Below are 18,643 nucleotides of genomic sequence, written 5' to 3' on the forward strand. Positions count from 1 at the left end.
AATAGAATGTGATTTGCTCGTGTGACTTTGATGTTGAGAGGAGGGTGCTGCGCTTGCATCCCGTCCTTTTTTCATTGACTTATTTGATAGATAACTGTTTAAAGGTTTCTCAAATTGAGTAGGAGAAGAGTGTGGTTTTATGAATCCCTTCTCCATCTCTCAGTTCCTTGAAGTCATTCAGTCTTATGACTTAAAAATTCCTCTATTCACGGATGATTTCAAAATTTATATTTCCGGGCTTGATCCTTATTCTAAATTTGTCATCCACTACTTGAATTTCAGCTTTTAACATGTGGAAAGCAGAATCTTAATCTTTTTCACTCCTCCCCTTCTCAATGTCTGCCATCTATAGTGTTCTTACTCCCAGTTGATATTAGGTCTTGGAATTCAATTAGTTTAAATTCTAATTCATAAATTAGACTAAAGAATATAGCCTTTCATAGGTTTTATCTAATCCCTAGGCCCCTCCCTGATCCTCTCTTCAATTTAAACTGAGGAGTGTGTATGTGTGTTTGAAAATTGACATAAAATATTTATAAGGCATGATCTTAAAAATACTGATTATTATTTTGGGAAGCTGCTGCTGCTGCTGCTAAGTCGCTTCAGTCGTGTCCGACTCTGTGCGACCCCATAGACGGCAGCCCACCAGGCTTCTCCGTCCCTGGGATTCTCCAGGTAAGAACACTGGAGTGGGTTGCCGTTTCCTCCTCCAATGCATGAAAGTGAAAAGTGAAAGTGAAGGCTCTCAGTTTGTATTTTTAACAGTTGTATTTGCTAAATTGTTTTTGTAATAACTTAGGGTGATGTCTGTGCTGGGAAGGTCAAGTCCACTTTAGATAAACCCTTTTATAAGTTGACTCTTTCTTCGACTTCTACCTGTAATTCATCTCATATGTAATTCTAAGTGAGCGCAAATTGGATGTCTAGATGATGGTATTGCTTATGCACTATAATGTCTTTTGACACTTCAGGAATGCTGCATCAAAAGGAAGAAAATTCCTGACCACCTGCTATTAGGTTTTCATGTAGAGGAGTAGGTAAATCTTAGACTAGCAGTTCTACCACAATAATAAAATGGGCTGTAGTTGTTGGAAGTTGATGGCAAATGTCAGAGAGCAGTTTTGCACCTACTGGCCTGAAGGGATTGTCAGGAGACAAGAGGAAGACGTGATGACCTGGCACTGTCCTAGAATGCCTGTAGAAGTGTGCTGAAGGTGGTATATTCTTTTTCCTTTTTTCTTACTGCCATTTTCCCTTTTGAATTTCAAGGGAGAGTTAGGGAGATTGATCAGAGAGAAGGTATCATTGGCAGGGTTATTTCTGGACCCAGTTTCTTAGTGTGTGCCATGGGTGACAGTCCTAGCATGAAGCGCCTAATGCTCTTGTCTTTCTATTTGGAGCAAAAGCTATGGCAGAAAATACTTTCACATGAAACATCAGTGTTTTTGTTGTCAATTCAATGGAATTCTGACAAAACGTATATGAAAATTTAGAGCACAGATGAGGGAAGTAAAGATTACCACCTGTGATCTTGAGAACTCTACACTTGTGAAATTTTTAGAACCATGTTCTCTATACCTGTGTCCTTTATCCCCTAGGGTGCATTCCCCACCCCCCACATTAACCCAGCAAAATAACTACTAACGTTATATATGTGAAGAGTGTTAGGGATTTTATTTGGTCATAGACCTGAAGTGAGTGCTATTTATTAAGAGCAAAAAAGTCACTATCCTTACATGGCTCATATTTCTTATCTTTTGACAGTATAAGAATGGTGAATAATATTATTTGATACTTGAATCTATACAAAGGGAAGGGTAGACTAAGAAGACAACTCAAGATGTGTACTTGTGTTTCTAATAGTATTTCCCAAGCTGTATAGATTCATTTGCAGCTGATGGGCATTTGGTTTTGCGGAGTCAAGGAGTATTTTTGAAATTATGGCTATTTCTTTAAAAGGGGTTGCTTAGCAATGGGTATATGACAGTTGAACTTGTCCCTCTTAATAGAGTAGCTTACCTTTCGAGTTTTGGAAAGCATGAAGAGAAGTGGATTGTGGTTGTAAAAGAGGAAAGAGAGCAATTAGGGTCAAGAGATGTGGGAAAGTGCAGAAAAGGTATGGGTAAAGGAACAGATACAGAAGTTTGCCTTGTTGGATAAACCAGATAATGATCTTGAAAAGAGAATATCAAGAAAGAAGTTCTTGAATTGAAAAATCTGGGCCACATGATCTATAGGCTTTGATATGACCAAATGTAGGTCTTCATTCTGAGAGGTTAATTCCGTTTAAGTTTTATATTAAATAGAGATTTTGGTAATATGGAGGATCACTGTCCAGCAATCATGAAACATACTCTGTTTGACTGATAGGTTATCTTTGTCTTAAAATTCTCTTACTTCACTTGATCAGACCCCTCAGTAGTTCTGGCAGATCTGCCTAGGACCCAGATCCTCCACAATTGGATGGGCTGCTTCCTAAATTAGACGTAGACTTGAAGTATGTTTTTTCCTAAGCAGAAAAACCCCAACATAATAGTGATCCTTAATCTTCAGTTATGTATTTTGTCCTAAAATAAAATTGTCAGAGGCTATCAATGAGATTATTTTATATGTCTTTTGAAAAATAGTGTCTGTTTATGATAATGGATAATATGTGTTGGCCTATATAATTACTTGATTTTTAAGTGCCTTACTCAGAAGGAATTTTGGAATTAGGAATTCTGAATCTTTAAATTTAGCCTTGATTCATAAAGCCAAATCAGAATAATGCTGTGTCTAATATTATAGTACATTTATATAAAGCAGATTACTTGACTGTGAGATAATGTGGTCAGTTCTATATTAGTATTAGGTATAAGAAGTGTATCCAGGTTGTTGGCTTATTAAAAGCTCTTGCTAATTATCAATCTTCATTTTGGATACCATATGTTAACTTAGTGTAGAAAGTAATACTGGAAAGGAGAGAGTTTCTGGGAGCAACTCAGGAACCTAATATGTCTTTAATGGGATTAAAGATGGATCTGTCACATCTAGTTCTCACGTATTGTTATTAAAAATAGCAAATATTTGTTAAGTATTTACTGTGTGCCAGCCTCTTCTCAGGACTTTGCATGTATTAAATTAAACTGCTATTAATTCCATCTTAGGAGTTAGAGACCCAAGGCACAGTAAGGTTGATGAACTTGTCCAGCGTGACAGGCCCAAGTGTGGAGCAGGTCTCTAATCACAGGTGTCTATTTGCTCTTGTTGAAATGTAGAAGGTTTTGCTAATGACATACAGAATGAGTTTTAAATTTTAAAGACAGTTAAATTTCTGACAGCTATTCACACTAGTGAATGCTTTATCTTTGTAAGTGTGTTCTTTCTTAGGAAATTGGTAATCATCTTATAGATTCTATCCAAATCATTCTTTATGATTATCATCAACATAACTAGAGATGCATGAAATGTGCTTCTCTTCATTCATGATGTAGTGAAAGATTTTTAAACTGTACTCCTAGCCTGGAAGATTTATAATGTAATGGTAGGTTAGGAATTTACTGGATGTCCCTATGTGATGAACACTCTAGCTTGGGTCCCAGGGATATTATAAGGAGGAAATGCAAACTGTACTTCCAAATTGGATACATATTCATTCTTGCTGACTTTATAGGCTCTTGCCTTGGGTTACCACAAAGGCCAGATCATACTACAGAGCATGCATCATGCATGCATAGCTTCCTTTTCCATAGTTTTTTCAAGAGTTGATGTGAAAAACATCAACTTTTTACCTATTCTGTAAAAGCTCTTTGGAGGTACTGACATGTTTCCTTATTGTTCCTACAGCTGGCTCTTTTTTAAAGGCAATTCAGACTTTTGGATTTGTATTATTCCCCCCAAATAAATTGATGTGCTTCCTTTATCAGATGAAAGCTGTTGATTTTGTTCTTTCCCTTGACTACCAGGAAGATCAAAGCCAAACTAGTGTATACTAGAATACTCTGTTAGGGCTTTATGGGTGAGTTAACCAAAACGGTTTAGGATCTGGTAAAATTTCTAGATTCATACACAATATTCACAATATAGTTTCAAGAAATTCTTGGCATCCTATGAAACATTCTCGGCTCCCTGCCTTTGATCTTTTTGCATCGGTATTTCAACCATTCTGTATGTGTGAATGTATTTTACTCAATTTCCTTGACTTTATAGAAGTAGACCCTATGTAAATAATAAACACATTGCTTTCAGAGATTTTGAGGTACTGAGCAGTTGCCTTCTATGTATAATATTTGGCAGCAAGGCCAGGGGAACATTTTTGGTTTTCATGATAATGACACACATAAATGGCTATAGAGTTTTTATCTTATGGTTTTCCAGAAAATGCGAACTGGAGATTGTGTGTGTGTGTGTTTGGAGAGTGTGTGTGTGTGTTTGGTAGAAATACCAGGGCATAAAGGTGGAGTTTTTGTGCACTGAGCACAGTTGTGAATCTATATTCAGTCAAGTTATGACACTTTTGCTTCTCTTCACTGTGATTTTTGGTGAAGTCTCTTCATGGAAGCTGTGAAAAGTCTTTGGAAATTGTCTCTGGGGCCACAGTTTTAAAATCTGGTCCCAAATGAGGAAAGAGCCTTTTCTCTTTGGGTGGTGGTGTAGCCATTGGCCCCGGCCTTCAGAGTTGTTGGTGGTTGTTCATAGGTGCTCCGTCATGTTGGGTTTCTAGCCAGGAGGCCTGGGCTAGCTTTGCTTTTGGTCCTCCATGTATAAAAGGAAGGTATATTCAGTTTGTGGGCTCTACAGGATAGCATGTTTCATTGTACTTGCCTTCGGAGATTTCTTGCTCTTTAATGTCTCCTTCAGATAGGGCTTTAGGAAGGTTAAGCATCTGTCCCTAAGACTGTTCCCAAAACATTGTCTAGTAATGAGGAAGTCATGCTATGGGGAGATGTTGGGAATAGCTATGATTTTCACCTTTTTTTCCTTTTCTTTCTTTGTAAAAGACAATTTGTAGTACATTTTGTCTCTCTAAGGGAGACCAGAGTACCCAGCTGGTTAGATATATTTAAAGAAAGAAAAAAATCTCTTTAAACAGACCTTGAAGAATTCTATTATAAATCTGAGTGGGAACCTGAGAATGCTGTGGCATACAGGCAAAACTAATTAAAATAACCGATAAAGAAATCAGATGTAGCTTTACATGGGATTTTCAAGATTAAAATGTACGAGAATTATGTTAATAAACTCTGCTTTTAACTCCATAAAGGATAGGATCTCATTTCTTTTGTGTAACTTGAAACCACAATCATCTGTGCCCTCTAGTGCATACTGTATGAGTTAGTTTGAGTCAAATTTTGTATTGTGCTTCCTGCCTCTGCTCTAATTACTGCTGAGGTTCTTGGTGTAAGAACTCTCTTAGCCCCTCTGATCTCCTCATCCCTGGATGTTTGTTCCTGTCTATCTGGTCTTGCTGCACTGCTGGTCTGGAGAACTGTTAAGGTCATCCTGACAAGTACGGCGACCTGTGGCAGTCAGTTCTCAAGGCCAGGTTAGCTTCTGCCCACAGTGCTGCCCAGGCAAAGTGCCCTGTCCTTGGGATGTTTATGCCAAGCAAGGAGAGATTGGTTAAAAATATTCCCTTCCTTTCCCCTATCCATACTTACTGAGCTGCTGGCTGGGACAAGGTGGATCATGTAGGGATCCTAGAGACCTCAGCATGGTCAGTACCTGTGGACTTCCCTTCCAGGAGTGGTGTGCAAGGTACCGCTAGGATGTGTACTAACAGATCCCTGAGGTAGAGGCCAAGTTGCTATTTGCTGGGTATAGGCAATTGAGTACGTTTTTGAGGTTCCCTAGGCTGTGGCAGAACACAAATGTTAGAGGGGTGGGGGATGGTGGCCAGCCTTGGGCCCGGTGAGCCCCATAGACAGCTGTTGGTCCAGTAGCAAAGGCTTGTGATAGAGCAGCTTCTTATTGTATGACTGCTGTTTATCAGCTGGGTGGTTTTTTTGCCAGCCCCTCTCCCCCGCTTTACTTCTTGGCTTAGTTTTTTGCCTGTCTTTGAATGAAGACAGGTGATGATTAGCTGCCCTATTTCCAGCTGGCACATTTGGCATTATAGAGAACATGGTACAAAACAACTGTTCATTTAAGGTTTCTGTATCTGTCATAAATGATTCTTCAAGTTTCACATGTCAGAATTGATAGGTTCCCAAGGAAAAGCTTCAGGAAAAAACAATTCACTTTTTACAGTATACACAATTTTAATAACAAAACTTTCCTGTACACTGCACTTGGTTACCCCCTGCCCCAGTATAATAGTATTTTCTTCTCCCTTCCCCCCCAACCCACTTGACCACCTCCCACCCCACCCCACCCCCCTACCACTCCCACCAAAAATGGCTCTTAGGGTGATTGAACACAATATGTTCGGACTGTACTTTTAGTTTCCAGTTTCAATGTTGGTCGGAAGGTTCATCAAACATTCCATAGATTAATTAGGCTTTTAAAAATTACCAAGGAGGAACAGGTTAATTGCAGGAGTAGCAGACATTTCCAAAATGTTTGCAATAATGATATGAAAGCTTAAATAGCCATTTACTATTTGTTTTGACCTTAAATTAAGTACTACGTGTTTGCCCTAGGTTAGGAACAGAAATATTTAATTATCTATCTTCATCTCTTTTATCTTTTTCTAGTTGAAGCCGTTTAACCTGTAAGGTATGAAAAACATGTCCCCAAACAGATTTTTGAGTCAGATCTGTCATATTGCTTTATTAGGAAAATGATCATGTAAAAATAATATTTCAAAATTTCATATTGATAGCCATACTTTAGAGAGAACAGGGCATTTATAGTCTCCACCCCCCATCGTTGTGTAGAGGAGGTATGCCTAAAGAAAACAGTGTGCCTGTTTTGAATTTAGGATTAAGACCTAGTGCTACGTAGGTAGGGCTCATTTTTATTGGAAAGAGTCTAGATCTTGGTGACCAGCATTAGAATAAGCAAATGGATTTTAATAATTAGTGGAGTTGGGAAGTTCAGTCAATTCCATTCATTGAATTGGTACAGAAATTAACTTAGCCACATTAAGAAATTACGTGTGTTAGTGCAGATTTTTGGCTTAAAAATTAGTATCTTTTCTGTTTGTTGTTGGCAGTGGGTATTCTCTGAGTTGTATGCATTTGTAAATTTATCAACTCACTCTAATTTCAGAAAGGTGATTGAAATCCTGGCAAGCTACAGAAATGAATATAAATAATTCCAAACTAGCTATTGGTTACTAGGTGGGTACAGTATCAGAGCCTTCGTTAGCTTCCGTTTTCCAGAGAGATTTATTTTTCTGGTTTTCAAGTGGTCATTTTCTTCTAATCTTAAAAATGAAAAGGGGGGATGGGGGAGTTGGAGAGAATAAGACAGTAAAAAAGACCTAACATTATATTGCCAGCATCTGCAGTGTAGTTGTGATGCTCTTGCACTCGAACCAGTTGGTAAAGAGAGCACATATGACTAACAGTCTCATCTTCAAGCCTGTGCTGATACAGAAATACAAATAGACCAAAATTAAAAGGAATCTTGCCTTCTATAGGCATTTGAAAAGGGAAGCTTGCTCTTTAAATGGAAAAGGAAAGTGCTGTTTGGCACTGTTATTCACTTTTCTCAGAGAGCATTGCCCAAAAGATGAAGGGCCAAAAAAATCTGTTATTTTTCAACTGAAAAGTATGCCTTGGTGGCCTTGGCTATGCTGTTCCCCTGAATTACTAAATGGCTTGATTTTCCAATTTACTTTCCTATGTACATTAAGGATTTTGCCGACTGATGGTCCATTTTACTAACTGTAATCTTGAGGATTAATGTGGGGATTCCCAGCCAATATTTCTCACCCTTCTGCTCACAGTTTCAATTAATTTGGGGTTGTGGTTGAAATGATGGAAACTACTCTGCTATCCTCCAGAGCTAGTGGAATCTTGTATGTCTAAGACACAATTGTATTGTGACAAAGCTGTTCCCTTACAAATGGCCATGCTTATCTTTATAAACGTATTGGTAAATTTTAGCTTGTGGAGCTCTCATTTGTTACAGGGGCTTCTGATCCAGCCCTTCTGTAAGGAAAGTGTGAGCTGTGCCCTATGCTGGGAAATCAGCTTCTATCCTTGCCCAGGCAGGCCTAGGGTCTAGTTTTATTAAGAGATGAAATGTTCACTGCTCAAGATCTGCTGAGGTGGACTGAGACTTTACCAAACAAATCTGCCCACCTTAGAAATTGTAGAGAGCACATTTTTACTATAATTTGTGATCTTGTCTGCTTTTTACTGAGACACATTTTCTTTGAAATGTAGGTAGACATCTTTCAGTATTAAATCTCATGGGTTAAACTATAGTCTTAACATGTTTCAGTTCCATCCTGGGAAGAAATATGCCTTGAATGAAGTAAAGGATAACTTTTTTTTATGGTAATGATTTTCTCTGAGAATTTATGCCTTTTTTCCTTCATCAGCAAATGTCAGTTTTCATCTTCTAAAAATCAAGTCAGTAGTCTAATTTCATGGTTTTTGCTAGTGGAACCTCATTTATGGAAAAATTCTGTGTGAATTGGTAACTTACATCTAAATCATAAATATGTCATAGTCTCTCTGGGGAAATCATAATTGAATAAACAAAATACTTGTGGCTCTTTTCTACACGAGAAATGTGATATCATTATCATTTTTAAATTGCTAAACATTTATATTAATAACAGAGAATCTCCCCCCTCACCCCTTTCCAGCTGCAGGTCCCAGGGCCTTTGCCCTGATTGATTCAGATCATGTATAGTTGCCCATTTGCTTTGCTTCCTTTTAACTTTGCTAACCTGTTTCAGGGAGAATCAGATTTCAAAATGCTGCCTTTCTCTCATCCCCTCACCTCCTTCGAGTTACCACTGTGTGGCTGCATAGGCATGTAGAGTGTTCTGCCATGAGAAGCTTTGCTTCAAATCTGTGTTGTTCCCTTTACTTAGAAGGACCTGCTCTTAAACAGTAAGAATTGATATCCATTAAAAGGTCAAAGTTTAGCATGTAATACTTAGAAAGTACTTTTTAAAAATGGTTCTTTTAAAATATATTCTAACAAGAATCAGTATTATGCCTGTTGCTAGCCATTTATTTTTAATTTGGCTTTTTGAGGCTTGAAGATCAAGGAAAGGCAGAGGAAAGAGGTTTAAACCCCTTTGTCAAGGCATCTTTGATCATGACAGTTGAGGGGAGGGGGAGGGAGAGAGGAGGACAGGGAGGAGAGAGGGGGGAGAGAGAGAGAGACAGGGAGTGAGGGTGTATTTGTGTGTGTGCTTTCAAACTAGAGTGAGAAGCTGGTCATAAGATTGTTAAATTGACTTAGTTTATCTCTTTGTTCTCCAAAATAATTTCTAAATCTTTTTTCACATATAAATGTAAGTATAGGATTTAGTAAACTAATTAGTAAAGTGATAATTTAACACTAGTTTAAAATAATTATCTAAATGCCACAAAAATCAACATGTCCATTATAAGTCAAACTAGAGATATGATACGAAGTCAGTGTCATTATTTAGTATTGATTTCATTGTAATGATACCTTTTCACAATCACTTGAATTCATTGTTTATATATATTAAAGACTCACTCAGCTTATTAGAATTACATAAAGGGTTCTGATTTCATGATATGGACTTTGATAATACCTACTAACCCAGGCAAAAACTCTGGAAGAAGAGTGTTTAATATTGACCAGTCTTCAGCATACATAAAATTCTACTCCCCACACTGGCATTAAATTGTAGGTTTGAGTAAATACCAAATTATCATACAAGAGAACTTTGCTAAGTCTCCTTTTAAGCAGCAAGCCAGTTGTGGTACTTGGGGTGGAGAGCAATGATCAAACAAGTATTAATCCATATCTCTCTCTGCTCAGGAGCATCTTTCCAAACTGTTTTCAGTAGAAAAAAATAGCATATGGAGACCTTAGTGTAAATGTTTACACACAGTAGTATATAATTACATACATGAAATGTCTTATTTTGAAGTAAGCATTTTTAGACTTTCCCACAAGAGTGCAAATTAATGTGAGCATTGCTTCATTTAACACTTAAAATATGGTTTCATTTAAAAAAAATTAAAAATACTTCAACACGTCAGAAACCTAAGTCTCCACTTGGTTTGGAAAAATTAGGCTTAATGTCACCATTGGTAAAAATTAGATATGTATTTAGCCCCTACTATGTAAAATAGGTTACTTATCTGATGTAATTTTTGATGATGGGTAGATATTATACTTCACATTCTTTGTATGGCAGCTGCTGACACTTGCACTGTCCGTAACCATTAATGATGATGAAGGGTCCTTCATGGGTAGGTTCATATTCATTATATGGTCCTTGGTCTGACATGTTTGACATATGGAGTCGTGTTTGGGATCGGAGCTGCCTGTGGTTCTGAATCATTGAGCACTGCCTAATTCTTCTTAAAGTGGGAGGGCAGCACTTCCTGGAGATGAACACTATAAAAATAATAAAAAAGAAAGAAAACAATAAAGCCATTGTTCCTGTAATTACCCGCTGAGTGAAGATGGCATTGTCTGGTTCCGGGAAGTGTTCCTCAGTAGTAACTGCTATGCCTGCAGTAGTTGGGATTTCTTTGTCTCCCACATGGTAACTTGATGAGCTTATTCTTTTTGTATATTCAATGGTTGGATCTTTATAAGTTGTAGCCATGGCAGTGACGGTGGTTGATAAATTCCAGCAGAGCTGAAATCCATGGACTGCGTCTAGTATATCCTCTCCCTGGGTGTGGTCGGGGCTGTGGCATAGGATGGAATGCTCCCACCGACCTTGGAAACTGCCCAGCCAGGAGGCCAAAGCACATATTCGAGGGCTGCATTCCCACAGATTGCCAGAGAGGCCAACGGTTGTGAGGGACCTAAGGGAGTTTAAGATCTTGGAATCAAGGCTGTTTAACTTGTTGTTATCCATGAGGAGTATTTTAAGATTAGGCATTGTTTCAAACACTGTCAGATCGATGGCTTTTATTTCATTTCCAGTCAAGTCTAGTTTTTCTAAAGTGCCCCAGGTCCACTCCATCCCACATGTCAAGTTGCTAATTTTGTTCCATTGTAAGAAGAGCGTGTGCAGACTGCTTAGCCGTAGGAAATGAGCAAAATTAATCTTCGTCAGCTGGTTGTGCTCTAGATGAAGCTCTCTCAGTTTGATTAATCCCGCAAATCCATTGCGAGCCAAACTTCGCAAACGGTTTGTGCTCAAATCCAGAAACTCCAGACTACGACAGTCCCAGAACAGGCGTACTGGGATAGTCCGCAGGGAGTTGGACCGTAAATGCAAGGTCTGCAGCTTCCGGAGGCCATAGAAGAGCTCTGGGTGCAGAGATGACAGCTGATTAAAAGACAGGTCCAAATTTTGCAGGTTAATCAGTTGGGTAAAAGTTGTGTTTGGCAAATAAAATATTTTGTTGGAACTCAAGATTAATTCCTTAAGTTTATATAGTCCTTGAAAAGCATCTTCTTTTACTGTTGATATTTGATTGTGGTCTAAGTGGAGCCAGGTGAGTTGACTGAAGCTGGCAAATTGATCCCTTTCGAGCTCTGTGATGTGATTGTGCCTCAGGGACAGGCCCAGAGAGCCCTTGTCTGTGGTGTTTGGCACTGAGTGGAAGCCCTGAGAGTCGCAGTAGAAGAGCAGCTTCTCACAGCGGCATTTGGGTGGACACGCCATACCCAGCGCAGGCAGCATTTTTAAAACCATACTCATTGCATATATTGCTGCTAGCATAGGGGCCCCTAATGGCCACTTGAAATGTAAGCCTGCAGGATATAATTTAAGGAAAACAAGAAGATAGAATATTTTTCAGCAGAGCATACGGGCTTTTAAAACAACAACAACAACAACAACAACATTATGGCAAAAGATTTTCACTACATATAACTTATTTTTTCATTTGCTGTAAAAAAACTAACCTTGTTAGTATGACTAGAACAAAACTTAAACCATTAAGAAAGGAGATACAACACATCTGTCATCAGCAATATATATTTTACCTAAACCTCAAAATCCAAAAATGTGACAAGTGATTTCTCTTATAAAATGTGAATTCAATGGCTTATTTTAAAAGCGTGACTCCTTGCTGACTGTACAAGACACATTAAATACATGGACTTACCCATTCTTCTGAGCACATTGGAGGCTGCATTCAGTCTCGGTTGTCAGACTCAACGCAGTGAGTCTGTAAAAGGCTCTAACATGCAGGAGCCTTTGACCAGTTTCCTGTTTTCTGTGTCCCAGGCTTTCCGAGTAAAATTGAAATCCACCAGGGCGAGTTGTTTTTTCCTTAGGATATTCCTCTTGAAAGCATTGGTTTCATTTCCTTTGACCACTCTAAATCAGTTTTGAATATAAGTTATTAATTTCGTCCTCCTCTAACTGCTCAGCTGGTTAATCAAAGCTTCAGCCTCTCTTTTCCGCAGCCGTTAGTTCTCTCGGTCTTAACTTGTTGATGGCAGATGGGCGGCTTGTTGCAGAGAAGAGCTCCTGGAGCAGCATGAGTGCATTTACTGAAAAGCTTTTCCGAGAAACGGCACAAGAATGGATTTGCTTATGTGCTGCGACCACACAGAACTGTATATAGGCTGACGTCACCGGGTGACGTGTCTTTTGTTTGGGTTTTCCAGAAGCTTTACTGTTATAAAGCAGCGTGCTTTGTAACAATGTCGGGGTCGTTGTAAGACCCCCGATTATAATAAAGTGAGAAAGGAGAGCTCCTGACCTGAAAACATGGTATTCCTTCAGTGTAGGAAGCAGCAGTGAGGTTGTAATAAAGGCTGCATTCAAGAAGATCCGTCTGAACAGTGAGTTGGGTTAGCAGAGTGACGATTTTTTAATGCTTGGAAGAGCCAGCATTAGACTGCCGATTCTGCATAGAGAGAGCATCTAAATGGGCAGGAGCCTGCACGATTTATGAAGTGCTGATTTAACAGCATTCTATGTGAGTGCCTGCTGCTCTGGTAGTTTGGAAAGCTACTCAATCACTTGGTTGTCATGCTTGGTTAAAATAGAAGTTACGACAATGATTTGCTTCAGATGTGTTGGTAAACTAGCTCAATAGGCTTTGCTTCTTTGCCATTAAGAGTTTAGCATTAAAAACCAAGAATAAAGGAGGGGAAAAGGTTGGAAAACAAAGAATTTGGTTATTCTACTCTGAGAATTTTAAGAGAAAGCTAATTAAAATGATTTCTCCTCTGTCTTATTTTATATAATAGTGTTTTATCACAATACTAACTGAAAAATAATAATCCAGAAATCTTTGGATGTCTTGGTAGGAGAAAAGGGTAGGTTGATATAGTCATTTAATATTGCATGCTCTAAGTGTTAACAGTGGAACAGAAATAATTTAGGACAGGTGGTACAGCATGGCTAGATTCTGACATGGTCGCTTGTATTTACCTCAGAATTTCACTTACTCCTAAAGCTAAAAGCCTCTAGTGATCTGGGTTGGGGTATTGTGGCCCTCAAACAATAGAGCATTTGCATGCTCAACAGCGCCTATTGGCACACTTAAGAACTGAGTCTCATACTAACTGTTGTTAGAATCTCTCTAGGGAATACAAAAGGTCACTTATACTTGGGAATAGAATTTTTGCTTTGGCTGTTTTTACTTGACCAAACACTTATCTTCTCCTGTCGAATAGTATCACTTTTCAGAATTTGGTTACGAATATACAGCTCCATGTTTACTACTGTATAAACATGAAAGTTATTTCTAGTGTGAGTTAGGGTCATAGTTTCAGGCCTGATGAAGGTAAGGCCTCTTGTACACCTGACATTACTGATTTGGCCTTCTTGGCCATTTCTCCCATACCATTTCTCTCATACTTAATCCTCAGTAGGTCTTGTCTCAGACTTGAAGGCAGAAATCTGAGAACTGCCCCATGGTATCTGTGAAACCAGAACACCATCAATCTGTTGGCTTCCAGGCGCTTTATCACACTGGGTGTGTGTAAGAAGTTATTTTCTCAAGGGGTGTTGTGTCTGTATTGGAATGCAGTGCCAGAGTGAGGACTGAAGACTCCAGGGTGCTTTCCTCGGGTCTCTGTGGAGACAGCAGCAATTGCAAGTGTGTAGTTTGGCTCCTCCTTCTAACAGACCCCAAGATAGGATAAGAGGTATAAGAATTTTATTGAGGAAAATGCCAGGAATGTGTAAAGGGAGAGAGAAGATAACTGAAATACTCCTTAGGTTTGGTAGAGTGTAAAAACCCGTGGGGCATGTCTGACACCTGTGAAAGGAGAGGGGGAAAAACAGACCCTACCAGCAGGACATTTCTCAGTCAGCTTCTCCAGGCCAGAGAGAAGTCCCCAGGCCAACGTTGCCCAAGAGTGGAACCCCTTATTCTCAGGAACTAGAATTCCCAGTTTTCCTGTTTCCTGGTTAAGGAAGAGAGGGAGAGGTCCTCGTTTAGAATTCAGGATGCCATTCCTCCACTGACCTGGATCCTTTCCACAGTCTGTCTCTCTGTAGGCTGGAAGTTCTTAACCCGAGTCCATAATTGGCCTGTAGAGTTTTGTTGCTTGTGCATTTTTCTGTCAATAAAGTTTAATCAAATTCTTAGAGAGTCTGTGACCCTAGGTTTCAGAGTGACCATTCTATAGAAACAGAACTTGTTCACAAAGCTTCCAATGAGGGGTGTCTGGTAAGGGTGGTCTCTCATTTTTTTTTTTTTTTTTAAGGAAAAGAAGTCCTGGGGATACTGTAAATGCTCTTACTGAAGTTAGTCACCCTCTGATGAAAAAAACCTTTGCAAGGCAGGAGGAGCTGGATTAATTTCTCCCCTAAAGTAACCACTTTAGTTCCATGTGGAGAAAAGTGTTGAAATCAATTGGATTAGAGCAGCCATGATTAGGAATGAGTTATATGTGAAAATTTAGAGGGAAAAACATTTCCTTCCCCTTGAACTCTTGGTTCCCTTCTGCTTTTGTACTCTACTTGGCCTACTTACAGTATACTAACAGATGAAAAACCCTTAAATTACATTATCCTAATACTATTATAACAGATTTGTGGGCAAGGAAAATTGTTCAGAAAAGCACCAGTGCAATCAAGAGTATTTTTTGATGCACCTGGAGAAGTGGGCAGTAATGCCTGCTATACCACAGTACCCAGAGAGCACAGTCTGTCTAGGTCATTAGCTGGCTTGCCTACTTCACTTCTCTTTGGGTTCAAAAGGTTTAGGCTGTGGAATTAAAGAAGATGTGATGTTGGTCTTAAAATGGGTTGGAGTACACTGTTCCTATTGAGGGAGATTTGTATCGTTTTTTGATCTTTATCTCATGTTAGCTAGAAGGACTAAAAAGAAACCCATGTTCTTTCTGAATTAAACCTTTTCTTGGTTTCATTTCACAACGGCTTTATTCTGCATACATATGCCTTTGACTTAATTAAAGTGGCAATACAACCTCTGGAAAGTACTCTTGATATCATCTGTTTCAATTTTCACTGTTACAGTTGTTCGTGACAAGGCAAAGGACAAGTAAAATCTAGCCTGTCTGTCCTCTCTGTGAATGGTTTTAAGCAAATTAAATGAGTCATGTGGCGGGGTTTAGGTGTTAATACTTATCTGCATTACTTTTCATGAAAGTTTGCTTTTAACATATATTGCTAATCAGGAATAAATATCTCTTTGGAAAAGCAGATGTATAATGTGAAATTTTCTAATCTTTTGTGTTAGGGAGCTGGATTTTGCTTTATGCTGAAAAATCAGGTGTTTCTTAACCAATCGTGCCCGACTCCCAAAATTTTCATATCCCAGAGGTGCTCGGTTAAAGAAAATCTTCTGGCTACCAGTCTTGGTCATGGTTCTTTGGAGGTCTCTTCACAATTATCAAAAAGTTGCAAAAAGATCTAAGATTTGTGGGTCTGAATATATCCCTTCCCAAGAACCTTTTAGGATTCTTAGTTGGCAACCACAGTTGGGCCTAAAGATGCTGGTATCAGTATCTTTATTTCAGTGAGTTTTATCAATACTAGCCTTTTTTGAGAGGTGGGAGGGAACGAGGATGAGAGAAAATTATAATAAATCCTAGAGTTCACTGCTTTTAAACATGTGTTTGGAGGCAAAGATTGACTATTAAGTTTTTTATTTACTCTTTATTTTTTGCTGTGCTGTGTCTTTGTTCCAGTGTATAGCCTTCTCTTGTTGTGGAGCACAACCTCTAGAGTGCACAGGCTTAGTAGTTGGTGCTGTGTAGGCTTAGCTGCCCCATGGCATTTGGGATCTTGGCTTCTAGTTCAAACCTGCATCCCATACATTGAAAGGGAGATTCTTAAACACTGGGCCACAGGGAAAGTCCGTGATTTGCTCTTTAAGAAATTACTGGGATTTGGCACTAAACATCAGCTTGTTATCTTCCCAAGAAACAGAATCTGTCTGACAGAGGCAGATAGAATATATAAGGATTGATGGCCTTTCCAATCTGTCATGTTAGACATGGGCCAAAGAGTAGTTAATTGATTATCAAGTTAATTGATTATCCTAGGTAGAGCCAGAGAATCTGAGAACATTCAAAATTCTAGGCCCTTAGATTTTTGGTGAAAACACAGAGGACCACTGTTGAGTGTTACTTATCTCTGTTGCTGAGAATCCTTCCTTCCAAAAGCCTTTTAAGAAGTAGACTGTCTACATTAGGCCTACAGAATCCACAGTTTGATCCCATCCTTGCCTTTCATTGATTGTGATATTTTAAAAGTTCTTTTGTTACTTTCATTAAACATGACTGAGAAAGCAGTAGGAAGGAATGATGGTTACACTAATGATGATGAGCTGTGTTCCTTTTGATGCTGTGACTTTTAAAATGTGGGATTTCTCCTAGTTTTGGAGACATGTGTTTTTGGGCAATTGTTGCTATTGGCAGGATGGCAGAACTAGTGTCGTGTGCTAACATTGTGTTCTGTGCCCAGAGCTAGAAAATTCAGCAGTAAATCTTAGGGTGATAAATCTTAGCTAAGGGAAAATCTTCCACAGAAGTTTGAGCTGAGGTGCTTTTAAACCACAGAGATCTTTTATTTTACCTATTGTAGACATCAGACCAACCCAAACCAAACAGAACGGTCCTGAAGTCTTGATAAGTACATAGACTGATTGAAATTTATATTACCAAGCCCTTGAAGATTCCCAGTGGCTCTATGGTAAAGAATGTGCCTGCCAATACAGGAGGCTTGAAGGTTTGATCCCTGGATCTCGAAGATCCCCTGGAGGGGGAAATGGCTACCCACTGCAGTATTCTTGCCTGGGAAATCCCATGAACAGGGGAGCCTGGTGGGCTACTGTCGATGGGATCACAGAGAGACGGACTCAACTGAGTGACTGAACACACACACATTTCTTACTCTTGCCTGCCCGTGGCTTTATTGTGTTCATGTTTCCCCCATCCTCTGTATGTGGTAGGCTTCATTTTTTATTCTGAAATAGAGCCAAGTTTGGATTTGTCTTTCCTGCTGCTTCTCCCTTTCTGCATTTAGAGTAACTTTCTACTTAGATTATGTTTCCTCCTGCCTACATAGACGACCACAGGCTATACGAAACCATTTGCACAGGATAGGATTAAGAGTTGAGATACCCATTCATATTTAGAACAATCTCTTTCAATTTTAGTGGGCTCTTTGACCCACTTGGCTAGGTTTAAGAGGGTGAATTCGTAGTATATCAGCTATATGCAGTCTTGGTTGTTGAAGCTTGGAAATGCCGTTCCTCCCTCTTAGTGTCCTCTAGGGTAGAGAGATGGCAACATGTGCTTAAGGCAAGCAAAGTATTTGAACATGTGATATTGTCAATGCAGAGAAATCCAATAACAAAAATTCGGCCCAAAGAGAACAAGATCACTTCTTATTAGGAATGGCTCATAGCAGCATGTCAACATTATAGCTGCTGTTGATATATTGACCCCATGTTGCTAAGACTTGAGCTCCCATGGGAGCTGATTCGTTTCCTCTGTTTTTTTTTTGTGCTTTTGAAAGTGAGAACATGGTGGGGGTCTATCTAATGGCTTCATAATTTTTCCCTGTGTGTGAGCATACATGTGTACCTAATAGCTTCATAGCTTTACCCTTGTATGGCTATACTATAATCTATGGACATGTAGTTTTTTTTGAGGCTTTTGAGACAATGTAAAATGAATATTCTTTTAATATCTTTGCATACTTAGGCAAGTTTATATATAAGGTAAGTTCCTAACAAAAAATTGTTGGGTTGTAGGGGGTATATATTTAAAATTGATAGACATTGCCACATTACCTTCCAAAGAATTTTAAACCATTTATACTTCCCTCAGTAATCTGTAAATGTATACTAACCTTCCCCCCACCCTAACACCATAAAGCAGACTTTAAAATTGTGAATCTGATAGGTGAAAAATGCTCTCTTTGATGTGTTATGAATGAGATTGAGCATCATTTTGGATGTTGGTATACTGTTAGTTTTGTTCTTTTCTGTGGATTATGTATTTCATTTGGTCATTCCATTTCCCACTCCTACAGTTGGTCATTTCTTTAAAGATTTGCAGGGATTATTTGCTTATTAAAGAAGCTAATTTTGTTTGTGACATATTTTACAGATATCTCCTCCAGTTAGTCATTTGTCTTTTAAAGGTTTTA

General features: G+C 38.9%; 2 protein-coding genes across 5 annotated transcripts in view; one reads left to right on the forward strand and one right to left on the reverse strand.

The window, feature by feature from the left end:
* The window catches only part of CTNNA1 (catenin alpha 1), a 329,686-nt gene that overhangs the window by 255,007 nt on the left and 56,036 nt on the right, over window positions 1–18,643 (forward strand). Inside the window, exon 1 of one of the 4 annotated variants that reach the window (XM_055554919.1) lies at window positions 12,157–12,983. The exons of the other annotated variants lie outside the window; for them this stretch is intronic. The gene's annotated coding sequence lies outside the window, so the exon portion shown is untranslated. Of the gene's footprint in view, window positions 1–12,156; window positions 12,984–18,643 lie in introns of those variants that run through there. 4 annotated transcript variants of the gene reach the window in all.
* Window positions 10,253–12,297, reverse strand: LRRTM2 (leucine rich repeat transmembrane neuronal 2). Its single transcript, XM_055554929.1, has 2 exons — window positions 12,162–12,297; window positions 10,253–11,805 (listed from the first exon to the last, which is right to left on the reverse strand). The coding sequence occupies exons 1-2, from the start codon at window positions 12,163–12,165 to the stop codon at window positions 10,259–10,261; spliced, it is 1,551 nt and encodes a 516-aa protein (XP_055410904.1). The 5' UTR covers window positions 12,166–12,297; the 3' UTR covers window positions 10,253–10,258.

The sequence above is a fragment of the Bubalus kerabau genome, chromosome 1, assembly GCF_029407905.1.
Source record: "Bubalus kerabau isolate K-KA32 ecotype Philippines breed swamp buffalo chromosome 1, PCC_UOA_SB_1v2, whole genome shotgun sequence".
NCBI classification, from domain to species: domain Eukaryota; kingdom Metazoa; phylum Chordata; class Mammalia; order Artiodactyla; family Bovidae; genus Bubalus; species Bubalus kerabau.